The sequence below is a fragment of the Eptatretus burgeri genome, chromosome 22 (genome assembly GCF_056783735.1).
Source record: "Eptatretus burgeri isolate ZD-2024b chromosome 22, Ebu_testis_v1, whole genome shotgun sequence".
NCBI lineage: Eukaryota > Metazoa > Chordata > Myxini > Myxiniformes > Myxinidae > Eptatretus > Eptatretus burgeri.
Genome location: NC_140982.1, coordinates 2,048,909 through 2,075,020, shown reverse-complemented (window position 1 = coordinate 2,075,020; position 26,112 = coordinate 2,048,909). Strand labels below are relative to the sequence as shown.

General features: G+C 46.0%; 3 protein-coding genes and 1 pseudogene across 8 annotated transcripts in view; all 4 read left to right on the top strand.

Annotated features, from left to right (window-relative positions):
- LOC147008070 (uncharacterized) overlaps positions 1–7,350 on the top strand; it is a 48,586-nt gene extending 41,236 nt beyond the window's left edge. The window contains exon 10 of the mRNA XM_085865753.1: positions 6,848–7,350. Coding sequence (XP_085721879.1) covers positions 6,848–6,943 — 96 coding nt within the window. The 3' untranslated portion in view covers positions 6,944–7,350. The remainder of the gene's footprint in view (positions 1–6,847) is intronic.
- Positions 128–6,142, top strand: LOC147008071 (uncharacterized). Its single transcript, XM_085865966.1, has 5 exons — positions 128–1,193; positions 3,350–3,525; positions 3,601–3,768; positions 3,892–3,954; positions 5,373–6,142. Exons 2-5 carry the CDS (start codon positions 3,375–3,377, stop codon positions 6,140–6,142), a joined length of 1,152 nt encoding a protein of 383 aa, XP_085722092.1. The 5' UTR covers positions 128–1,193; positions 3,350–3,374.
- A 73-nt stretch (positions 7,351–7,423) lies between the features above and the next one.
- Positions 7,424–8,469, top strand: LOC147008069 (uncharacterized; annotated as a pseudogene).
- Positions 8,470–11,159: 2,690 nt separating this feature from the next.
- LOC147008068 (uncharacterized) overlaps positions 11,160–26,112 on the top strand; it is a 41,194-nt gene continuing 26,241 nt past the window's right edge. For 3 of the 6 annotated variants that reach the window (XM_085865748.1, XM_085865743.1, XM_085865740.1), the window contains exons 1-2: positions 17,971–19,670; positions 19,746–19,808. In XM_085865748.1, the coding sequence (XP_085721874.1) occupies positions 19,520–19,670; positions 19,746–19,808 (214 nt within the window). In that variant the 5' untranslated portion in view covers positions 17,971–19,519. Of the gene's footprint in view, positions 17,943–17,970; positions 19,671–19,745; positions 19,809–26,112 lie in introns of those variants that run through there. The other 3 variants (XM_085865744.1, XM_085865742.1, XM_085865741.1) reach the window with 2 other exon arrangements.

Genomic DNA, 26,112 nt, shown 5'->3' with positions numbered 1-26,112 from the left:
CTCCTTCCCTTCCCCGGTGGAGACAAACACCGCCCGGAGCCAAGTCATTCGGAGAGAAACTCCTTCCCTTCCCCGGTGGAGACAAACACCGTCCGGAGGCAAGCCGATTTTCATCAGCAAACCAAAAAGAGGTAGATGTGATAAGATTGCACACCAAGATGTTCAGTGTCGTTAACATTGTCACATTGGTGTACCATGGTTCTTGTACACTCACTGACCCAATCACAGGAGCTGTTTTTTCCATGGGAGAGTCATCCTGTGCATTGGTGATGATATTGTTACGGATTTCAGAATCCAGTCTGATGAATGCATCCACACATCCAGGTCCTCAGACAGTTATTTCCTGAAATGCATGTTAAGATGAGCCCCATCCCCATGCCTAATGGGATTTTAAATGGAATGCGTTGAGAAGGGTGAAGAATTGATCCCCTCTCTTGTGGGAATTTTTTAAATATACAACAGACACGTTTACACACATTTCTTTCGCGAACTCTGAAGCCCGCCCTGATTTTTCCTCAGCAACGTTTATGTACGTATTTCTTTCGCAAGCGCCGACGCCCACCTTTTTTGAGAGCGCACGGGTCGTCATGGTAACCGTGCGCAAGTGGGGTGGGGTGAGCTTAGTGGAGACTCTGCGCCCGCTGAGATGGGCCGCAGATATAAAACGAATTGGAGATCCGTTCTGAGACGAGAGAAGTAAGAGGAGGTAGAAGAGAATGAGAAAGAAAGCCATAGAGGAAAAAGGAGGAGAGAAGCGAGCAAGACGCGGGCAAGCGAGCCGAGAAAGAAGTGAGAGTTGAAGCATGTGAGGGAAGAAGCGAGTGTGTGGGTGTCTGACCAGCGTCAACGAGACAATTCGCCCTTCCCAGTGCTTGAGCAAGTGAGCGTGTGGGTGAGAGCAGCGCCGACAACGAGTGAGGCACGGGTCGGTCACCAACGTGTGAGGCGCGGGTCATTCACCGACGGACCGTGTGGGTCACTGGACATCACCAGTTTCCTGAAGTGTGAGGAGCTGCCCGTGTCACAGCACCAGGGTCTAAATTGTGACAAACGATCTCGGTGGCCTCCCAGACGTCGACTGGCATTCAAGGCTGTTAGTGAGAGGGTACACGGCAAGGCTGGGTGCTGGCGATGGACGTGACACGCACGCACACCTTTCAGGACGTTTTCACTTCACGGACAACTAGTCTCTGGTGAGCGAGACGACTCTTCTCCCCCCCCCCCCCCACACCGACTGAATGATCTTCTTGGTACCCTTGTCTGTGTTTAGCTGTAAGTCACCCTCCAATAAGCATCTGCTCTCTTTCTCTTTCCTGGCATTTTGATTGATTTTGCCTGAGTAATTATTCATTTCGGTTGCTTTCAAACTTATTCATTAATTACCTCAGAAAATAAAAAGAACTTTTTATTTTCTTATTATATTATTAAGAAAATCATTTGTTGACTTCCAACCTCTCCGTGTCTGTCCTTTCCTTCCATTGGTCGAGCATTGTCCGAACCTAGATAGACTGGGAGGTTATTACCACAGATTTGACCCAAAATAGGCGGCACGTACCATCGGTTAAAACTCTCGGCCGCCCGAATTAAAATCTAATGGAGAGAACATTGGTGCTTTGCCGAGGGCACGCTGCCCGCTCAGGTAACCACGTGACCTCCAGTTAAACGGCATAATTAGACGGTGGACACTGGAACTCGTGGTTAACTGGGTGGCGTTCGTGGCTCTAAAATCTAAAACAACCCATCGTACCACAACGCCAATTGTGAACGGTGGTCCCAGGTCCGGCTCCACCGAGGACAACCGGGGATTAATCCCCCTGAGTGAAAAGCTGGTGTCTCGGTATCCGTGGCCACAACAATATCAGTGTCTATCTATCCAAGTTGTTTCACCCTCACTTTGTTTTGGGGAATAAATACAAAGGGAAGTTTCACTCGAACCAAGCTTGCATTTCCATGGTTAACAAGTGGAATCTTTCAATACAGCGCGTGTGGTGAAGCAAATGAGTACACTAATGTTAAAATATGCAATTTATGCTTTTTCAGTTGAAAAACAATTAAAAAGCGAACTTAATATTTAAAATGTAAAAATCTTGTTATTATTGTGATAAGCACCTTTACATATAACAGAAGGAATGAAATCGTTCGATACAGCGTGGCAGGGTGCCGCAAAAGAATGATAGCATTGGAAGAACTCAGCTTTCAGCATTCGGCGATCGGCGCGAAATGCGATGGTGGGCGGAAATGACGTCTTTCGTTCGTCCGAACATGACAGGGGCGCGTTTCTTGGTTTTTTTTCCGGCAAGCAAATTTAATGTTTTTCACATATATAACATTAGTTTCGCACATTTCCATTGAAATACTCGGGTATTTCCGTCAATTCTCGCTATTTCCATCGAGGTTACGCACTGCATCTACCGGACGGCCTTCATTGGCTGTCTTGAGGCACGTGGGGGGGGGGGACAGGGGACACCGGAGACGTGGTAGACACCGGGGACATTTCAAACTCAGTGCAATTGTATACAGCACACGTGCCTCAAATTACTCAAATATTTGAAAAACAAATATTCAAATTACCAACAACTTTCCACCCAAGTCTTTCCATGAACCGGCTGACCACCCCGTCTCCTGATGCCTGACTGAATGAACTGAGAAAGGGATTTGTAATCTGTTCACAAAGCCGGCAATAACTCGTGTTCTCTTCACAGAAAACACCACCTTCCATCCTCTCTTCAATCTCATTCCTCCCTCCAGGTCTTCAAAAGAGCTGTTCAACAACATCTCAAGTCATCCCCCATTCAAAACCATGATCTTTTCTCCCCCCATTAAACCACCTCACACCCTCTCCCAAAATCTTGTTTCTCTCTCCATGTTGTCCACACTGTGTGCTCTCCCCAACCCCTCATCGTGACCTGCATCCCTTGTTTGTCTGTCTCCGTCGACCTTCTCCCTCCGTCCTGATGTTGGTTCCCTTTGTTGTGTTTGTCCTCATCTGTTTTGGGCCCGAGCCCTTCCATGAGCCTCGACCGTGAACTGGCGTCTTCAAAAGATAAAATTTCCTTCGATACCGAATTTATTTTTGTTCCCGCCATTTTCTGCTGACAGTCCATTTCAACTGAATAATATTATTGTACTTCAGATTTGCTTATGAGTTTTAATATTAATGACGTCATTATTCAGAATTTTAATGGTTTGGTAGTTTTTCCCGCAACACGATTAATTGATGAGTTTTCCTGTTTCGTCGGTCACGTGACCGGGCGGCGCGAATCTGCCGCTGAGAAACCGTGAATCTATCGTGATCACGTGATTTGTTTTTTCCGGAATACTTCAGGTTCCCCCCTCGTGTTCCTCACAGTCTCCTGTGGTGAGGACGATGCGTGATGATCCGAGATCTCTCGGACGAAGATCACAAAGCGAACACCCCGGGATCCACGAACGGCTTCGATGGAGGAAACACGGTCGATCCCGGAGTCCGTCCCTCACACAGCGGGTCCATGGTCGGGTCACCCGAGGATAAGGAGTCCGGACCCGGTACGTGACGTTCTCTCCGTAACGAGATCTTGTGGTTCCTGGATGTTTCCTTTTCACGGATTGTTTGTGTTTCAGATGGTGTTGTGAAGGTGAAGATCGAGTCCGAGTTCGTCGATGATTCGTTCCCTCCATACGAAGGTTTGAACCACAAACTCATTCCCTCCACCACCGAAGGTGAAGGATCACGAGATCTCAACGAGTTGTGGACGGATTCGGATGAACCTTGGTGGACACGTTGGTTGGGTTCGTGTAGTAAATCCCTGCCGTTGTTAATTGAATCACCTTGTTGTCCTTTGTGAATGAATGTGATTGTTAAACTGTTCAACGTTCCTGACTCACTTGGTTTTGTCCTTGTTTTTTTTCCAGATCTTGTTGTGAAAATGAAGATCAAATCTGAGTTTGTGGATGAATCGCCCTCTCAAGACAAAGGTATGAACCTCATCAACATTGCAGTTGTACCATTTATAAACAACGATTAATGTACATTGTACGGAGGTTGTTCTCCAGACAGACGTTCTACTTTCCTTCATGACGTGTAGGTACTCGAATACCAAGATCGTTCAGAAACCGAATTTGTTTTGATTGTCGAAACGTTCACGGAACTTGTTCGTGGCTCACGGGTGATGGAATCGATCGGTCACCGACATGGACTCACATCCATGAAAATACCGAGTACGAGTACACTGAACGGATAAGAACACAACAGAACAAAAGGAACGGGAGAGAGAGGGGGAAAACACCAACAGCAGAGATAGGGGGAAACACCAACAGCAGAACCGAAGGCCAAGACAGAGGGCGGCGGACAAAAAATGGGTGTGAGGAGGAATTGGGTGGACAAGATGGATACAGAAGGAAACTCTCAGGAGGGAAACTTGAAATTTGGAAGGAAGGGGTGGGGTTGGGGTTAACGAGGGTAGACAAGATCATGGTTTTCGATGGGGAGTGATTTGAGATGGTGGGGAACAGCTGTCTTCAAAACCTGGAGGGAAGAAGGGATTTGAAGAGAATGTGGAAGTTGGTGACACAGGCAGGGAAAAAAACGAGAACAAATGAGTGGAGGTGAGCATCAATCCTGGATTTAGGCAGTTCCACCAGAACGTCAGGCCGGATTAGATCTGTGACTTGCTGCAGGTACCATGTAAACCTGTGATAACCTGTTTCATGCTTGGGTTGTCACTGAGTAAACGGTCTCTCCCACCAGGTTTTCTGGTGAGAGTTCCCTGAAGACATCTGCTGCTCGAAGAGTGAGCGGTCGATGATGTCATCATTAAAAAAAAGACCGTCTCCCCCACCAGGATTCCTGGTGATGAGGGTGTATGATATGCACACTCAGCAGAATTATAAACAAAACCTGTCAAAGGGCGGAGGAGTTCCTTGTGAGCCAAGAGCCATCCATATTGAGTGCCCAACTGTCTGCGGACGTCCTCCTGCAGATGGGTGACTTTTTTAGGAGATTTGTGGCAGGATTTGCACTCCAGCCACCGGAAAACCCTTTATTCCGCAAAACTCCCATTCTACTGCCCTTCGCAGGGCAACTCGCCAGATGACGGGATTGGGGCAAAGCCTTTGGGACCCCCACTCTTTGATGATAGGAGGAAAAACACGGATGTGTGTGTGTGTGTTTGTGTTTGGTTACCTCTCTTTCTCTCTTTCCTTGTCTTTCTCACTCTCATTTTACTCTCTCTCTTTCTCTCCATTCTGTATTTCATGCCTTTTTCTTTCTCTCTCATCTCATCTCTTCCCTTCGCTCAAAAATTTTGATCCAATTGGAGTACAATGTGTTTTCTGTGTCAAATGTTTCATTCTAAAAGGGATTTATTGATCCTCTTTGTGAATTTCCATTGCAGAGAAACAAATGAAAAAGGATTCTTGTTCCAAGTGTTCCTCGTTGGTCGACACTGCAGTTTCCTTCAATCATCACGTGACACGCACTCTTGGTCAGTACGCTGATAAACTTATTGGTGTGTCCAACAAGAACCAGAAGAACAGTTCTCTCAACATCCTGAAAGAGAACGTCGAGGGAAGTGATAAATCACACAGGTGTTATGTGTGTTTGAAAGAATTTAATCGTTCATCAAATTTAAATCAACATCAAAAAATACATTCAGGTCTGAAACCCTTCAAGTGTTCTTTTTGTGTGAAGGCCTTTAGTCAATCATCACATTTAAATGATCATCAAAAAATACATACAGGTGTGAAACCCTACAAGTGTTCTGTGTGTGTGAAGGCCTTTAGTCGATTATCAAATTTATATCAACATCAAAAAATACATACAGGTGTGAAACCCTTCAAGTGTTCTGTGTGTGTGAAGGCCTTTAGTCGATTATCACATTTAAATGAACATCAAAAAATACATGTAGGTGTAAAACCCTATAAGTGTTCTGTGTGTGTGAAGGCCTTCAGTCGATTATCACATTTATATCAACATCAAAAAATACATTCAGGTGTGAAACCCTATAAGTGTTCTGTGTGTGTGAAGGCCTTTAGTCAATCATCAAGTTTATATCGACATCAAAAAATACATACAGGTGTGAAACCCTATAAGTGTTCTGTGTGTGTGAAGGCCTTCAGTCGATTATCACATTTATATCAACATCAAAAATACATTCAGGTGTGAAACCCTATAAGTGTTCTGTGTGTGTGAAGGCCTTTAGTCAATCATCAAGTTTATATCGACATCAAAAAATACATACAGGTGTGAAACCCTATAAGTGTTCTGTGTGTGTGAAGGCCTTCAGTCGATTATCACATTTATATCAACATCAAAAAATACATTCAGGTTTGAAACCCTATAAGTGTTCTGTGTGTGTGAAGGCCTTTAGTCAATCATCAAGTTTATATCGACATCAAAAAATACATACAGGTGTGAAACCCTATAAGTGTTCTGTGTGTGTGAAGGCCTTCAGTCAATTATCAAATTTATATCAACATCAAAAAATACATTCAGGTGTGAAACCCTACAAGTGTTGTGTGTGTGTGAAGGCCTTTCGTGAATCATCAAGTTTATATCGACATCAAAAAATACATACAGGTGTGAAACCCTATAAGTGTTCTGTGTGTGTGTGAACGCCTTTCGTGAATCATCAAGTTTATATCGACATCAAAAAATACATTCAGGTGTGAAACCCTTTAAGTGTTCTGTGTGTGTGAAGTCCTTGACTTAATCATCAACTTTATATCAACATCAAAATATACATTCAGGTGTGAAACCCCACAAGTGTTCTACGTATGTGAAGGCCTTTAGTCGATTATCACATTTAAATCAACATCAAAAAATACATACAGGTGTGAAACCCTACAAGTGTTGTGTGTGTGTGTGAAGGCCTTTCGTCAATCATCAAGTTTATATCGACATCAAAAAATACATACAGGTGTGAAACCCTATAAGTGTTCTGTGTGTGTGTGTGAAGGCCTTTAGTCGATTATCACATTTATATCAACATCAAAAAATACATACAGGTGTGAAACCCTTTAAGTGTTCTGTGTGTGTGAAGTCCTTTACTTAATCATCAACTTTATATCAACATCAAAATATACATTCAGGACGTGAAACCCTACAAGTGTCCTGTGTGTGTGAAGTCCTTTACTTAATCATCAACTTTATATCAACATCAAAATATACATTCAGGACGTGAAACCCCACAAGTGTTCTCTGTGTGTGAAGGCCTTTAGTCGATTATCACATTTATATCAACATCAAAAAATACATACAGGTGTGAAACCCTACAAGTGTTGTGTGTGTGTGAAGGCCTTTACTTAATCATCAAGTTTATATCGACATCAAAAAATACATACAGGTGTGAAACCCTATAAGTGTTCTGTGTGTGTGTGAAGGCCTTTACTTAATCATCAAGTTTATATCGACATCAAAAATACATACAGGTGTGAAACCCTATAAGTGTTCTGTGTGTGTGTGAAGGCCTTTAGTCGATTATCACATTTATATCAACATCAAAAAATACATACAGGTGTGAAACCCTACAAGTGTTGTGTGTGTGTGAAGGCCTTTACTTAATCATCAAGTTTATATCGACATCAAAAAATACATACAGGTGTGAAACCCTACAAGTGTTGTGTGTGTGAAGGCCTTTAGTCGATTATCACATTTATATCAACATCAAAAAATACATACAGGTGTGAAACCCTTTAAGTGTTCTGTGTGTGTGAAGTCCTTTACTTAATCATCAACTTTATATCAACATCAAAATATACATTCAGGACGTGAAACCCTACAAGTGTCCTGTGTGTGTGAAGTCCTTTACTTAATCATCAACTTTATATCAACATCAAAATATACATTCAGGACGTGAAACCCCACAAGTGTTCTACGTGTGTGAAGGCCTTTAGTCGATTATCACATTTAAATCAACATCAAAAAATACATACAGGTGTGAAACCCCACAAGTGTTCTCTGTGTGTGAAAGCCTTTAGTCGATTATCACATTTAAATCAACATCAAAAAATACATCCAGGTGTGAAACCCAATAAGTGTTCTGCGTGTGTGAAGGCCTTTTCGTCGATTATCACATTTAAACAAACATCCAAAAATACATACAGGTGTGAAACCCTTCGAGTGTTCTATGTGTGTGAAGGTCTTTACTCAATTATTAAGTTTAAAGAAAGTTGAAACCGTATAAGTGTTCTGTGTTCTGTGTTCTGAGTGAAATGAGGCACCGGAAGCGGACATTGAACTCGTGTACAAATTGAAAAGGACAATATTCCTGAAGGAGTTCTGAGTACCAGTAACTTTGGCCTAAATAATGACGATATGATGTTCATTGATTAAAATCTCACACAAAACCCAGGATTGTGAAAACATGATGCCAAAGGTAGAGAAATGGAACACTTGGACTCGACACATGTTCCAAATGCACGTTGTTTTGTAAAACAAGTTAATTTTGTTTTCATTCATCTTTGTTTTGTTTATTAAACCGTTTTTCAATACCTCGATGATTCTTGTGATTGATAAATGATTCTGGCATGGAAGCCTGAGTAGTCCAAGTTTGAAGTGCTTCCTCTGCACCAAGCTGTGTTCCATTGGTGGGTATCTTTCTATTTCTGGACCAAGCAACCAACCCAACACAGGTCCTTGCTCTGTCACAAAGTGTGTAAATCTCAAACCCGAGCATTAACAAGTGGAATCGAACTTGTATCAGTCGGTGTAGGAAGAATGCATTAATGTCGATGGTAAAAGGAGAGAACTCAAGTGTCTGACTGGATGGAATACTTTACTCGTGAGAGACGTGAGAATCCTACCGGGATAAAAACTATCTATAAATATAAAGTTGAAAGTGTGTCTGTGTGTTTCTCTGTGACCTATGCACGAGAAAAGTACTGGACTGATCCTCACCAAACTTCACATGCTGACAGAACATGTACCCGGAGGTATCCCGATGTAAAAGAATTGTACTTCCGGTTTCCGAAATATGACGTCATCACCTGATTTTTGTAACGTTAATTTTTCAAGTTCAGCCGATTGACATGGGGCCACCATATACAATATATCTAACATATGATTTTAAGTTTTTTTTTTTGTTTGTCTGCACGCGCTAATCTCCTGAAAGGTGAAAGATAGGAGCTAACCACTGAAACAAAAAATGTCGGGATGGGCCCCGGGAAGGTTATAGGCTATGTGGCAAGCCCTCGAGGCCGGGGGGGGGGTGAGGGGGTGTGTTTCCCCCTCACCAACCCCCTTAGTCTATGACTGCCATGGCCCAAGAGGGAACTGATACTGGGCTCGTGTCAGACATATTGTGACGTCCACGGGACTTGAACAGTCCCGCCAACGTAGAATGAGCCGAAACGATGGAGGCGATTTATTTGTTTATAACCCAAACATGGCGGTTCTAATCGCTCCACCGCAAACGGGACGAGGAAGGTGGCACGAGTCACTTTTCACTGAGTTGATGATGTTTATTTGTTTTTTTTATAATTACCAGAAATAACAAGACTCGGCAAGAAGAGGGATCCGGGGCGATTCGACGGGATGGTGTGGGATCGGGCGTGGGGAAAAACACAGACAATTCCAATGAATATACAGTTCTCAATCCCTCTAAGGCGCCAAACACACACACACACACACACAAAACGAAGCTATCTCTGGTGGTCAGGCTGGACCGTGGTGTGGACGCAACTGTCCCTGGATCGGCGCCGGACGAGCCGGCCTTGCTCTCGCCAGGGGGGGGGCAGGAGAAACCGCGGTGCTGTCGACCTCCTGGTCCTGGCCCAAGTCCGCCCACAGCCGCCAGGGAACCAGCTCCCGCGCCAAGCCGCGAGCAGGAGAGGGAGGCAGGTCCGCCTGCTGCCCGACCCCGTACTCCGAAGTCAGCAGAACCCCAGAGCCAACCGAGGCGAGGCTCGGTAAGGCTCCCAGACATGATCAAGAGCACGATCGACTCAGCACAGCAACCAGGACGCTCTCTGCCGCCACAGCTTCCACACCAAAAAAACACGATCGTTCTGGTTGCAATATTCTTCTTCCTTTTCGACCCCGAACAGAACCTTTTATCCTTCGTCCTCGTCACTCCCAATCGAGCCGTTTATTTGCCCACCGCCATCGCCTTCCGCCAATCGTGATCACGGGGCGGAGCCATCCGCTGCACTGTCCTGTGACGTCACGGCCAGTCTTCAGAGAATACCAAAAGGGGTTTACGCAGACACACTTACCCTATCCCGTGTCCCTATCTAATTACGTGACATTTATCATTTCCCCCTTGAAGAAATGAACATTTACCAGACAACTTATCACCACTGAATCGCCACTTATTACATCGAGATCCTGGTAAACTCGAACAGCATGGCATACCTAATTAAACATCCTAATTACCCTTTGAATGCATACCCCCCCCTCAAACGTAACACTGCCCCCTCCTCTGGTACCGCAGCTCCTGCAAGGTATATCACAGGCGCTACCGTACCAGCCTTAACACTGACTCACACCTAATTAACCTAACGAAATAAAGTAGGAGGGGCAATGGGCAGCGAGTCGCAGCTAACTTACCTATCCTGCTTAATGTACTACCCCCTTATGGCCTTATCCTCGCCTAAACAATCATTCGTTTTTTTATTTTTATTTTATTTTATCACATGAGAGCACTGAGTGAAGTTGCACTCCATCCTCCGGATCATCGCTCCTGCCCAGCACTCTTCCAGTGATCTGGGGAGGGGAAACAAAATGTTCCACAAAAACACAACACTTATACTTTACATTCCTACTCTAAGCCTTAACGACACTATTCACAGGATATTTACACTTGACCGCCTCCCCCAGTGGATGCTAATAGACCCAGCGTTACCTGGGGAGCCAATTTTCAAATTTGCTTGCCCCAAAATTATGCGGACATCATGCCCTTGCTGCACATGTCAAGTTGTGCGGGATCGGGTGGGACTCACACATCTTCACAACACTCACACCATGGTCATCATCACATTTCTAGGTCATGGTCCTCATTTTAATCATGCAGGCTGAATCCCGTCGTGGCCGTGGGGTGGGTTACCACAAGATGATGGGGGCATCTCAGGTGCAACCATGCCCACAGGTAAGCTTTAGTCCAACCCGGACGTTTCTCCGCCCCGCTTCCTTTGATTCCCTCCCCCCTGGTAGCCATCAGCTCTAATCCCGTACAACACTCTGGAAGGGGTCTCACTGGCTCCTCTGGCCTTCCTGGGTCGCCAAGGTCCTACCCGCCTTGGTCGCCCAACCAGACCCTCTCCCAGTTGCCTCCAGACACTGTCACCATTAGCCACCAGGTGGTGAATCTCCTTGAAGGGGGTCGCAATTCCCGCTCACCGTGAGCCTCAGCAATCCCTGTGGACAAGCACATCATCCCCACCCACAAAACCCACATGACTCCCCCACCCCATCGGCCTTACATGTGACACCTGCATTTCTAACACTTTGCCGACCATGACCTTCCCTGTTACCACACCATGTCCAATAAAAAATCAATGTGTGCACCATACATTTCACTTCTTAACTTAAAACAACTCACACAGCACTTCTCACCCGATCCAGGCACCAGCCATTGGACAGCCACTCGTGCCCGCTTTGTTACCAATTACCCACTGTCCCGATTGTCACTCTAAAACCCAGCAGAACTTACAAACCCATGCCAATTTTCCCACAATTCTTTTTTTTTTTTTTTTCACCAAAGGAGGGCACTTCGCCACAATCTCAGCAGCCGAGCATGGCCGTATATGCTCAGCCCAATCTAGTCTCCCCGACCCCCGACAGTGATCTCCGGACCCGACCTATGAAAGGGCATCTCGGATAGACCTGGCGGCTCAGCAGGAGGATTCACCCTCTCCGAGTCTAAAAGTCTATTGGAGGGTCCCTCCATTGCCGGGTACCGGAAATATCGTTGCATGTGTCCTCTTCGCCCGCACCGGAAACAACTCCCCATAAAAGGCCCCCGTGGGTATCGGTGTAATGTCTCTTCCGGTTCCGGACCCCCTCGGCCATAATCGAATTGCTCTTTTGGCTGGGCTGGACCCCGCCGCTTTGCCACACCAACAACCGAATTACCCCTTATCAAACTTAACAGTTTCTGGCAGATTTCCTGTAACATTTGGGTAATGCCAATTTCTCCCAGCCCCCCTCCCTGATCCTGGATCTCCGCCTGTCGGATCGTCACCGATGGCCTCTCTGGAACCCGACCCGGCCGACTCCACGAGGCCAGCCTGGCCGCGCACTCGGCCGCTCGGTGAACGGTGGGTGGATCCTGTAGCTCCACCAGCGCTCGGACCTCAGGGTCAGGAAGAGCAGCTAAAAATTTCTCGAGTGCCAGTCTGTCCCATGCCTCCACTGTAAGGTCCCGATACGCGATCCTGACTGATTGGTAAATGTCCTGCGCCAGCTCCTGCACCGTCTCACCCGGCTTTAATCTGCGGTGCTGGAGCTGGGCCCGCACCAGATCACAGTTTGCCGCGAACCCAAACCGACGGCTCAACGCCTCGCAAATGTGGGAGCTGGTCAACATCCCTCCGCGATCACGTTTAACACATCTGCGGCTGGTCCCCGCAACGTTGCCACCAAATTCCCTGTACGTTCCCGCTCATTCCACCCGTTTAGTCGGGAAATGCACTCAAATTGCGTCAGAAAAGCTTCAACGCTCCCTGACCCGTCAAAATTTACCAGGGGGATCACTTTTACGGTGGCCCGCTTCTCAGTTTCTCCCTTGTCCGAATCCAGCCCAGGGATCAAACACCCTTGTGGCTGCGTATCCAATTTCGGAGCCCACTGTGGCCAAAGATGTTTTGTGGTGAGGGTCTCATGGGTCAATTTTGCCTCCTGTTCCAAACGTTGAATGGACCGATTCACCTCTTCCCGCAGGATCTTCTGGGCCCGCACAACCTCCTCCAAGGCTCCGTCGCGAGTTTGTAGCTGCTCCTCAACCAACCCGGACACTCCACTTACAAAAGACGGCTCTACCAGGCCTTTATCCAAGACTTCATCTTGGCTCATAATTTTATCTTGTTCGTCCAAACGAGCCTCCAATCCTTTTACCTCCTCCGCCAAATTCATCCCTTGCTTCCTCAGCTCTCCCCACTCTTCAACTTGCAGCTGCATACAAGCATCCACACAGGCACGATGACGTTCCAGGCTTTCATCCACTTTATCAACCCGAATGTTCGTTGCATCAATTTTATCTACCAATTTTTTCCGTATATTTTCCCCCTCCAATGTAATTTCTACCTTTGTTTCCTCCAATCTATCCTCGAATTTACTTTGTATTTCTCCCAATTTAACATCCACACACTCCTGCATCTCAGTTTTCATTTTCTCCATCTTTTCCCCCAATTCATCCCTCATTAAATCAATCCGTGCACCCAACTGTACCCCCATTACCCCCAATTGATCTGTCATTTCTGCCCTCTGTGTCACGAATTGATTTTCCATTTGTGCCGTCATTTCTGCCCTCTGTGCCGTCATTTCTGCCCTCTGTGTCACTAATTGATTTTCCATTTGTGCCGTCATTTCTGCCCTCTTTGCCGTCATTTCTGCCCTCTGTGTCACGAATTGATTTGCCATTTGTACCGTCATGTCCCCTATTAAACGTTCCAACAGTGTCTGGATCGTCATCACACCGGTTTCCGGCACTGCCGGCCCCGTTACGGGCAATGAAGCACAGTCCACGCTCGGAATGGGGGAGGTTCCAACCCTACAGAATAGGAAACAACAACAACAACAACAACACAATACCCCTGACTATTTGGAATCCATGTCGTTAGATATGACCTTTTGCTTCCGGTTGTTGTTAAACGCTGTGCGGTGTATAAACACGATTGGGTTTTATTTCTATCTTGTGAATATTACTTAATGTGTGCACATGAGAGAATAGGAAACAACAAAAACAACACAATACCCTGGCAATTGTGAATCCGTGTTGTTGGCTATGACCATTTTGCTTCCGTTTTTTTTTTTGCTTCTGGTTTTTTTTTTGTTTCCGGTTTTTGTCATGGGGAATGATGCATGCCGGGAGATAATGACCGGAAGTGTTTATTTATTTATTCAATTATTTTTTTCCCAAAGTTAATTTTATACTTCCGAAAGTGATTTTTTTTTCATGACAGGAAGTGTTTATTTTGTATTTAACATATCCGGGAGTGATTTTGAAACTCTTTCGGGAACTTTTAATTTCTTTTATTCTTGACCAGAAGTGATCGTTTATTTATTTATTCAATAATTTTTTTCCGAAAGTTAATTTTAATAAAGATATCTCCCGCATCATCAAAAAATATTTTTTAATCGTGATTTACATTATTTATCGCTGATCCCGAATCCAGGCCGAAGTAACCGGAAATTGCGTCAAAATCATCAGCCGTGCAGCGCTTACATGTACCATGGTATAGTTGGCAAGTATACAGTTGTGAACAAGTTTTATGTAAAGTCAGAAGCGAATGTAAGGAGAATTCTACGTTCGCTTCTCGGCTTTGCCTATTCCATACCAACTTGGTTTATGGATCCGCCGACGGTATATTTGCCGAAATGAAACATAAATATATAACACATTTTTAGCCTTTTATATTTATTCATTTTCCGCCGAAGGTGCAAAAGTTTCAAAACCCGAAATGTAAATGTCGGCATTTATTTTCAAAATATAATTTCGTACGTGCGCACCAAAATGCCGAGTCACCTTTAACCGAGCTGGGCAGTAAAGCTGCGCAGTCGTCTTCGGTTATGGCGTCTGAGCAGTGGCCAGCGTGGTTCAGATTGACTGTTGTTTCTCGGGCGAAAGTGATTGTTTGAAGTTTTTTTTTTTTTCTCTACCTTGTCGAGGCTCGTGTGAAAGCTAACACACAACGCACATCATGGGGGACATGAGACAAGAGAGGAGGGAGTGGGAAGGACAAAACAGTGGGGAACAGACATTAGGAGATCTGTGGAAGGGAGAGGTATGGGACGGGGACCATGGGGAATAGAAGATGGACATTACAGGGACTTTCAGGAAGGAAAGCAGGGAATTAGAAGGAGGTGGGCTTTGGTGGATTATCGGGGGTAGAAAAGATCGAGGATTTGGATGTGGGATGATTAGAGGTGGTGGTGAACAGCTGTTTTGAAGACCTGGAGGGAAGAATGGGAATGAATAGAGTGAGGGAGTTTATTCCAAAGGCGGGAAAAAGAGGAATGAAAGAGTGAAGGTGAGCAGTGATTCGTGATTTTGGTAGTTTTACCAGAAGGGGGTTGTTGGCAGACCTTGAGCGCCCTGCGGAAATGTGGTGGTTACAAATCGCAGAGAGAGCTGGGGGGGGCGAGGCTGGAGAGGAGACGGTAGAAGACAGAAGGACCACAGACCAACCTGCGGTGAATGAGTGAGAGGCCCAAAGACTCAGTCTTATTGCGGGAGATGCCGATGATCTGAAATGCCTTGGTTTCTACACTGTGAAGCCGAGAAAGGTGGGAGGCAGGAGCACCAGCCCAGAGTGGAGAGCAGTACTCCATCAGGCTGTGGACAAAAGCTTTGTAAGTGGTCAGGAGCTCAGGTGGGCCGAGGAAGGACTTTGCACGACGGAGGATTCCCAATCGGCGACTGGCTTTGGAGGCGAGGTTTGAAATGTGGCTTTCCCAGGAAAGGTCATGGCAGATAGTGAGACCCAGAAGCTTGAAAGAAAGGACTTCTTCCAGAGGATTGTTGAGAAAGTGGATGGGGGGGTTTCTAAACGGTCCTTTTGAAGAGACATAGAGTGTGAGATTTGTCCGGATTGAAAGACATGTTCTACGTGTTGGACCAGTTTGTCATTTTATCCAGATCTGCAGTGAGCGAAGAAGTTGCTGCTTGCCGATCTGAGGGATGACCGATGGTACGGCCGAGGGTGGAGTCATCAGCAAACAGATATAGAGGATTTTCCAGAGAGTCCGAGAGATCATTGATAAAAACCAGAAAAAGAACAGGGCCCAGAACGCGACCTTGAGGAACTCCAGCCTGGACAGGAAGAGGGGATGAAAGAACTCCATTTATGGCCACACGGTGACTGCGACAGGAGAGGAAGTCTGCGAGCCATGAGTTGTTAAGAAGTATGTCAGCGGTATAAATTCGAGTGACTGTATTGGTAATTTAATCACGCAACATCTTGACGACGAATATTCTGGCCGAACGATTGCATCAATTCAGTGCAGCAGCAGGGATGATTCGCACGCTACTCTCGATCGTGTCGATTTTGTTTCCATCAAAAGTTGTACACCGCTGTTCGTATTGAAAGATTTTGGTGCCAAGTACGTCAAAGTTTCCATGCGAGATGCTGATATTCCGCCTTCAACGGACCAGAAATCAGCCTTTGATGTGCTCATGGGGATGGGGAGATGGTACGATCAGATGCCCACTGAAAACTAAGCTGGTTATGGCTCTGATTGACCGTTTTGAGCGTGTTGACTGCGAGTAGACACATTTTCTAAATCATATCCAGCACTATGCACTGGTGTGCACGCACACATCTACGACTTGGACAGTAATTTTCTCGGCATTGTTTCCATTTGTTTGATGATCCAACAGGTTCCTATAAGAAAAACATGCCACACTATATTGTAAAAACAAGTTTTAATCCTTCTTTATTGTTTTTCACATCAGATGATCCAGTGAACAATGGCATCCTGCATTTGAATGGATTTCCATCTTCAATGTTTTCTTAGATCCTCCTGGTCCGGGATTTATATCCCCCCCTCCCACCTACCCTTGTCTTTTCCATGGAACATCCGAAAAAAATCATAAAAATATATAATTTCTAAAAATTGAAATTATATTTATATTTCGACCTACACCGGGCGTAGTGGCGTGCGCCTGTAATCCGGCTACTCGGAGGCTTGGGTTGGAGGATCGCTTGAGGACGGGAGCTCTGTGCTGGGCCGCGCTATGAGAGGGTGAAGGGCAGCCCAGAATCATGGCAAAACCCAATCCTTATCCCTGTGTCGTAAGAGGCGACCAGGGTTGCGTCAGGAAGGGCATCTGGCGTAAAACCTATGCCAAATCAGTATGCGGATCATAACGGATGATCTGCTGTGGCGACCCCTAACAGGAGCAGCCGAAAGACGAACAACAACAACATTTCGACCTACCGAACCTACATTTTAGCTGAAGAACTGCGTAAACCAAGTTATAAAAATAACTAAGGCCTAATGGGAATTTTTTTTTCTTGATGACAGACACATTGATACATATTTCTTTCGCGAGCTCTGACATCAGCCATTATTTTTCCTCAGCATCGTTTATGCATGTATTTCTTTCGCGGGCGCCGACGCCCACCTTTTTTTGAGAGCGCACGGGTCGTCATGGTAACCATGCACAAGTGGGGCGGGGTGAGCTTGGAGGGGGACTCTGCGCCCGCATATACAAAACGAATTGGAGATCCGTTCCGAGGCGAGAGAAGTAAGAGGAGGGAGAAGAGAATGAGAAAGAAAGCCATGGAGGAAAAAGGAGGAGAGAAGCGAGCAAGACGCGGGCAAGTGAGCCGAGAAAGAAGCGAGAGTTGAAGCATGCGAGGGAAGAAGCGAGCCAGAGAGGAAGTGAGCAAGTGAGCAAGCGAACGTGTAGTGCGCGTGTGGGTGTCTGACCAGCTCCAACAACGAGACAATTCGTCCTTCCCAGTACTTGAGCAAGCGAGCATGTGGTGCGCGTGTGGGCGAGAGCAGCGCCGACAACGAGTGAGGCATGTGTCGGTCACCAACGTGTGAGGTTTGCTGGGTCATTCACCGACGGACCGTGTGGGTCACTGGACGTCACCAGTTTCGTGAAGTGTGAGGAGCTGCCTGTGTCGCAGCACCAGGTTCTAAACCCGCGACAGACGATCTCGGTGCCCTCCCAGACGTCGACTGGCATTCAATGCTGTTCGCGAGAGGGTGCACGGCAAGGCTGGGTGCTGGCGACGGACGTGGCACGCACGCACACATTTCAGGACGTTTTCACTTCACGAGCAACTACTCTCTGGTGAGCGAGACGACTCCTACACCCTCCCCCCCCGCCCTTGATTGATTTGCTGGGTACCCTTTTCTGTGTTTAGCTGAAAGTAAGTCAACCCCCGATAAGCATCTGCTCCCTTTCTCTTTCTTGGCATTTTGATTGATTTTGCCTGAGTAATTATTCATTTCGGTTGCTTTTCAACTTATTCATTTATTTACCTCAGAAAATATAGTTCTTTTTTAAAATGTATTTTATTATTAATATATGATTTTTGACTTCCAACATGTCCGTGTTTGTCCTTTCCGTCCATTGGTCTGGCATTGTCTGAACCGAGATAGACTGGGAGGTAATTACCACAGATTTGACCAAAAATAGTCGACACGTACCAGCGGTTAAAACGCTCGGCCGCCCTTATTAAAATCTAATCGAGATAACATTGGTGCTTTGCCGAGGGCACGCTCCCCGCTCAGGAAACCACGTGACCGAGTTAAACGGCGTAATTAGATGGTGGACACTGGAACTCGTGGTTATCTGGGTGGCGTTCGTGGTTCTAAAACAACCCACCGTACCACAACGTTAATTGTGAACGCTGGTCCCAGGTCCGGCTCTACCGAGGACAACCGGGGAATAATCCCCCTGAGTGAAAAGCTGGTGTCTCGGTATCTGAGGCTGCAACAATATCTATGTCGATCGATCCAAGTTGTTTCACCCTCACTTTGTTGTGGGGAATCCATACAAAGGGAAGTTTTACTCGAACCAAGCTTGCATTTCCATGGTTAAAAACAAATAATCAAATTACCTACAACTTTCCACCCAAGTGTTTCCATGAACCGGCTGACCACCCCGTCCCCTGATGTCTGAACAGAATGAACTGAGAAAGGGATTTGTAATCTGTTCACAAAGCCGGTAATAACTCGTGTTCTCTTCACAGAAAACACCACATTCCATACTCTCTTCAATATCATTCCTCCCTCCAGGTCTTCAAGACAGCTGTTCACCAACACCTCAAGTCATCCCCCCTTCCGAAACCATGATGTTTTCTACCCCCATTAAACCACCTCACACCCCTCTCCCAAAATCTTGTTTCTCTCTCCATGTTGTCCACCCTGTGCGCTCTCCCCAACCCCTCATCGTGACCTGCATCCCTTGTTCGTCCGTCTCCGTCGACCTTTTCCCTCAGTCTTGCTGTTGGTTCCCTTTGTTATGTTTGTCCTCATCTGTTTTGGGCCCGAGCCCTTCCATGAGCCTCGACCGTGAACTGGCGTCTTCAAAAGATAAAATTTCCTTCGATAACAAATTTATTTGTGTTCCCACCATTTTCTGCTGACACTCCCTTTCAACTGATTAATATTATTGTTGTTCGAATTGGCTTCTGAGTTTTAATATTAATGACGTCATTATTCAGAATTTTAATGGTTTGGTAGTTTTGCCCGTGACACGATCAATTGATGTTTTCCTGTTTCGTCGGTCACGTGACCGGGCGGCGCGAATCTGCCGCTGAGAAACCGTGAATCTATCGTGATCACGTGATTTGTTTTTTCCCGGAATACTTCAGGTTCTCCCCTCGTGTTCCTCACAGTCTCCTGTGGTGAGGACGATGCGTGATGATCCGAGATCTCTCGGGCGAAGATCACGAAGCGAACACCCCGGGATCCACGAACGGCTTCGATGGAGGAAACACGGTCGATCCCGGAATCCGTCCCTCACACAGCGGGTCCACTGTCGGTTCACCCGAGGATAAGGAGTCCGGACCCGGTACGTGACGTTCTCTCGGTAACGAGATCTTGTGGTTCCTGGATGTTTCCTTTTCACGGATTGTTTGTGTTTCAGATGGTGTTGTGAAGGTGAAGATCGAGTCCGAGTTCGTCGATGATTCGTTCCCTCCATACGAAGGTTCGAACCACAAACTCATTCCCTCCACCACCGAAGGTGAAGGATCACGAGATCTCAACTAGTTTGGACGGATTCGGATGAACCTTGGTGGACACGTTGGTTGGGTTCGTGTAGTAAATCCCTGCCCTTGTTAAGGCCCAGTCACACCTTGACGTTTTAGCCAGCAATGGCAACGTATTAAAATGTATGTAAAACGCTGGCTTACGTTGAACTTTTGATGTTTTTTTTAAAGATTCGGACGTATTCATCACGACTTGGTCTTATGCATAACGTATTAGTAACGGACACAGAACGTTTCGTTGTGTTATAGATAACTTATACCAACGAATGCTGAACCTGTTGTCGGCCTTCACAACCTATGCCCAACGATAGTCTAACTTATGCATAGCGCGCTGCACGCGTCGCCGACGATGACGTGGCGTATGTTATGAAAAAGCTGCCGCACAACGATTCAAGTCATAACCGCCGCAGAAATGGAAGTGTCAACATCGCAGTCACACCTTGGCGATCTTGCCAGCGTATGCCGACCTCTGAAAAATGCGTCTAAAACGCTGGCGCACGTCGAATACGGTATGGGTAAGTTTGGTATGCGTGAATAGAACGCTAAAGTACGCTATCATACGTCGTAGTAAGTGGAGTACGTCTTGTAATTTTAAACATGTTGAAAATTTTCCGACGTACTTGCCGTATGACACACGCTCCGCATGCGATGGGAATAAGTTGTACGCACGATATGCGATCGTTGACACACATCGACACACGTTACTTGTAAGGTGCTCATAAGTCGAAACACGTCAAGGTAATGGTTAGCGTCAATGTTCCAGACTCCCGGTTTTTTTTTTTCTTCGGTATGACGGTGTTCAGTGTACACAGTGCGGTTATTATTTAAATCGTTGAGCGGCAGCCTATTAATTATATTATATTATAACCGCACTAGAAATCGAAGTGTCAAAATCACCATCATACCGAAGGAAGGAAGAAAAAAAAAACGTAAAAAAAAAAAAACCAGGGAGTCTGGAACACTGACGCTTACCATTACCTCGACGTGTTTCGACTTATGAGCACCTTACAAGTAACGTGTGTCGATGTGTGTCACCGATCGCGTAACGTGAGTACAACACGTTACTCATAGGTTAGAAATAAATTTCGGGTACGCTAAACATTACCTCGACGTGTTTCGACTTATGAGTAACTCACAAGTAACGTGTGCCGACGTGTGTCAACGATCGCGTGACGTGCCTACAACTTATGGCCAGCGTTATGCAGAACGTGTGAGTCATATGCTGGCATAAGTCTTAAAATTTCAAGCATGGAAAATTTGAGGACCACCGAAAAGTACAACGTTTAAAGCCAGCGTACAACGACGTATGGCAGTGTTTTTCAGCGTTCTCTCAATGTTATCAAAACTTACCCATAACGTATTTGACGTGTACCAGCGTTTTAGACAAATTTTCCAAAAAATGGCATAAGCTGGCGAAAACGTCAAGGTGCGACTGGGCCTTTAGTTGAATCACCTTGTTGTCCTTTGTGAATGAATGTGATTGTTAAACTGTTCAACGTTCCTGACTCACTTGGTTTTGTCCTTGTGTCTTTTTTCCAGATCTTGTTGTGAAAATGAAGATCAAATCTGAGTTTGTGGATAAATCGCCCTCTCAAGACAAAGGTGTGAACCTCATCGACATTGTAGTTATTACATTTACAAACAACGATTACTGTACATTGTACGGAGGTTGTTCTCCAGACAGACGTTGTACCTTCATGACGTGTAGATACTCGAACACCAAGATCGTTCAGAAACCGAATTTGTTTTGATCGTCGAGACGTTCACGGAGAACTTGCACGTTACCGACGGTTGTGATGTAATCGATCGGTCACCGACATGGACTCACATCCATGAAAATACCGAGTCCGAATACACTGAACGGATCAGAACACAACAGAACAAAAGGAACGGGAGAGAGAGGGGGAAACACCAACAGCAGAGAGAAGGGGAAACACCAACAGCAGAGAGAGGGGGAAACACCAACAGCGAAGCCGAAGGCCGAGACAGAGGGCGGTGGACAAAAAATGGGTGTGGAGGAATTGGGTGGACAAGATGGATGCAGAAGGAAACTTTCAGGAGGGAAACTTGAAATTCGGAAGGAGGATGGGGTGAGGTGGTGTTAATGAGGGCAAAAAAGATGATGGTTGTGGATGGGGGATGATTTGAGATGGTTGGGAACAGCTGTCTTCAAAACCTTGAGGGAAGAAGGAGATTGAAGAGAATATGGAAGTTGGCGACACGGGCAGGGAGAAAAGAGGAACAAATGAGGAGGTGAGCAGCAATGTTGGAATGAGGCAGTTCCACCAGAAGGTCAGGCCGGATTAGATCTGTGACTTGCTTCAGGGACCATGTAAACCTGTAATAACCTGTTTCATGGTCAGGTTGTCGGCGACAAAACCGTCTCTCCCACCAGGTTTTCTGGTGAAAGTTCCCTGAAAATATCTGCTGTTCGGTTCAGATGTTCGGTTCGCTCCAATTGGTTCTTCTGACCACCTGCTTGACAAAGTGGACCTCTCTGGCTGTTATCAGGGAACCACTTCAGCACCGTTGAGTCTGGAATTTCACTCAAGCCGACTGGCAGGGACTTCAAGCATCCATCAAACTTCGAGACTGGTCTCTCATCGCTACTTTCTCTGACATCAACTCATCCTGGGAATTCTTTTCAAGAAACTTGCTCTCTCTCTCATGCACAGATTTATCCCCTCTCATTGTCAGTTGTCCTTCCCTTCCTCCCACCCATGCTTCACCGAAGCTTGTGGCGAAGCAGTTGTCCTGAAAACAACTTGCCTCTGCCTCATAGAAAGCAAACCCAAATGAGGGTAATCTCAGCACCCACCTGAAAGCTTGGAACAAGAGTGTATCTCCCCTCAGGAGAGCCAGAAAACAACATCTTTCTAATCTCAAGTCTGAACTCTCAATCCTCTCTCCCACCTCCAAATCCTGGTGGCATCTAATCAAATCTGCTTCTGGTGTATGATCCCTCTCCATCCCCTCCCTTACCTCAAATGGCCGCACTGTTTATACTGCACGTAACAAGGCGGAATGCCTCAACTCGGTGTTTGCATCGAAATATTGTGTCCAAAACGCATTGATTTCTGCACCCACCTTACCCAGTCGCACCCAACTGTCCCTGGACTCTGTGTCCTTTTCTTCTTACAAATTGGAGAGTTTTCTGTCAAACCTCGACTCATATTCTGTAACCGGTCCAGACGTCATCAGCCCTCGTGTCCTAAAAACCTGCTTCTCTGCTCTTGCTCACCCTCTCATTTGCTCAAGGTCATCTGCCATCTGCTTGGAAATCAGCAAACATTACCGCTCTGCATAAAAAGGTGCAAAAACAGATCCCTGCAACTGCAGACCAATCAGCCTTTTCCCAACCATCAAAAAAGTTGTGGAATCCATCATCGCTTCAGACATTAAATCCTTCCTCTTCTCCAATGGCTTGATTTCCGATCATCAATTTGAATTCAGACCAGGTAACTCTACCCTGGATATGCTACTTCTACTCTCCCAACAATGGATGGAGGTTCTCAATGCCGGACATGAAATCAGAGCCATATCCCTCGACATATCGTGTGCTTTTGACATGGTCTGGCACCCTGCCCTGCTCACCAAACTCTCCTCCTGTGGTATCCAAGACCATCTCCACTCATGGCTCGCAGACTTCCTCTGTGGCCCCAAATGTGGCAGTCAACGTGTGTCCCTAAATGGAGTTCTTTCATCCTCTCTTCATGTCCAGGCTGGAGTTCCTCAAGGCTGTGTTCTGGGCCCTGTTATTTTTCTGGTTTTCATCAATGATCTCTCCCACTCCCTGGAAAATACTCTTTATCTCTTTGCTGATGACTCCACCCTCTACCATGCCATCTGGCATCCCTCAGACCGGCAAGCAGCAGCTTCTTCGCTCTCTGCAGTTCTGGATAACATCACAAACTGGTCCAACACGTGGACATTTCTTTCAATTCTGACAAATCTCACACTCACGATGTCTCTCCGAAAGGACCGTTTGGAAAACTCCCCCATCGACGATCTCAATAATCCTCTGGATGAAGTCCTTTCAATCAAGCTTCTGTGTCTCACGATCTGCCATGATCTTTCCTGGGAAGCCACATTTCCAACCTTCCCTCCAAAGCCAGTCGCCGACTGGGCATCCTCCATCATGCAAAGTCCTTCCTCAGCCTACCGGAACTCCTGACCACTTAAAAAGCTTTTGTCCGCAGCCTGATGGAGTACTGCTCTCCCCTCTGGGCTGGTGCTCCTGCCTCTCACCTTTCTTGGCTTCACGCGATGGAAACCAAGGAATTTAGAATAATTGGTATATCCCATGGTGAGGCTCAGTCTTTGGGCCGATCACTGCAAGCAGGTCCGTGGTCTTTCTGTCTTCTACCATCTCCTCTCTGGTCGTGCCCCCCCTTGCTCAGTCTGTGAGATGTCCCCCCCAATGTTTCCTCAGGGCGCTCAAAGTTCGCCAGCAACCCCCCTCTGGTAAATTTCCCAAAATCACGAATCACTGCTCACCTTCACTCTTTCATTCCTCTTTTTCCCCACCTTTGGAATAAACTTTCGCACTCTCTTCAATCCCATTCTTCCCTCCAGGCCTTCAAAACAGCTGTTCACCACCACCTCTTATCGTCCCCCATCCAAATCCTCAATCTTTTCTGCCCCCGTTAATCCACCCCAAACCCACCTCCTTCAAATTCCCTGCTTTCCTTCCTGAAAGTCCCTGTAATGTCCATCTTGTATTCCCCATGGTCCCCGTCCCATACCTCTCCCTTCCACAGATCTCATGTCTCTGTTCCCCACTCTTTTGTCCTTCCATCTCCCACCCCTTTGGTCTCATGCTCCCCTTGCTGTGCGTTGTGTGTTAGCTCTGATACGAGCCTTGAACCTCGTCAACGTATACAGTAAAAAATGAGAAGACCGTCTTCCCCACCAGGTTTCCTGGTGAGGAGGGTGTATGATATGGACACCCAGCAGAATTATAAACAAAACCTGTCAAAGGGTGGAGGAGTTCCTTGTGAGCCAATGGCCATCCATGCCGAGTGCCTAACTGTCTGCGGACGTCCTCCTGCAGTTGGGTTACCTTTTTAGGAGGTTTGGGGCAAGATTTACACTCCGGCCACAAATGCAAAGGAATGGAGAGTGCCTGCCATGCTGCTGCCCTTCGCAGGGCAACTCGCCAGATGACGGGATTGGGGCAAAGCCTTTGGGACCCCCACTCCTTGATGATAGGAGGAAAAGCACAGATGTGTGTGTGTGTGTGTGTGTGTGTGTGTGTGTGTGTGTGTGTGTGTGTGTGTGTGTGTGTGTGTGTGTGTTTGCTTTTCTCTCTTTCTCTCTTTCCTTGTCTTTCTCGCTCACATTTTACTCTCTCTTTCTCTTCATTCTTTATTTCTTTCCTTTTTCTTTCTCTCTCTCCTCTTTCTTCCCATCGCTCAAATTTTTTGATCCAATTGGAGTACAATGTGTTTTCTCTGTTGAATGTTTTATTCTCAAGGGGATTTATTGATCCTCTTTGTGAATTTCCATTGCAGAGAAACAAATGAAAAAGGATTCTTGTTCCAAGTGTTCCTCGTTGGTCGACACTGAAGTTCCTTTCAATAATCATGTGGCACGCACTCTTTGTCAGGACGTTGATCAACTTATTGGTGTGTCCAGCAACAACAAGAAGAATAGTTCTCTAAACATCCTGAAAGAGAATGTCGAAGGAAGTCAGAAAGCACACAAGTGCTCTCTGTGTTTGAAGGCCTTAAGTCAATCATCACATTTAAATCAACATCAAAAAATACATGCAGGTGTGAAATCCTACAAGTGTTCAACGTGCAGAAAGGCCTTTACTCAATCAAGTTCAAACAAACATGAAAAAGAACATACAGGTGTGAAACTCTTCAAGTGCTGGGTGTTTGTGAAGGCCTTCAGTCAATCATCACATTTAAATCAACATCAAAAAATACATACAGGTGTGAAACCCCACAAGTGTTCAACGTGCAGTAAGGCCTTTACTCGTTCATCACATTTATATCAACATCAAAAAATACATTCAGGTGTGAAACCCTTCAAGTGTTGTGGGTAAAGGCCTTTTCTCAATCATCAAGTTTAAACAAACATCAAAAAATACATTCAGGTGTTAAGTCTTGAAAGTGCTCAATGTGCAGTAAGTCCTTCACTCAGTTCTCAAGTTTATAAAAACATCAAAGAATCCCGATGAAATTTAAACCGTACAAGTGTTCTGAATGAAACGTACTGTAAGCAGACATTGAACTC

Coding starts and splice junctions, on each gene's coding strand:
- LOC147008071 (XM_085865966.1), top strand. CDS start 3,375: ATGATCCGAGATCTCTCGGACGAAGATCACAAAGCGAACACCCCGGGA. Junction 3,769..3,891: donor TTGGTGGACACGTTGGTTGG/GTTCGTGTAGTA, acceptor TTTTTTTTCCAG/ATCTTGTTGTGAAAATGAAG. Junction 3,955..5,372: donor ATCGCCCTCTCAAGACAAAG/GTATGAACCTCA, acceptor TTTCCATTGCAG/AGAAACAAATGAAAAAGGAT.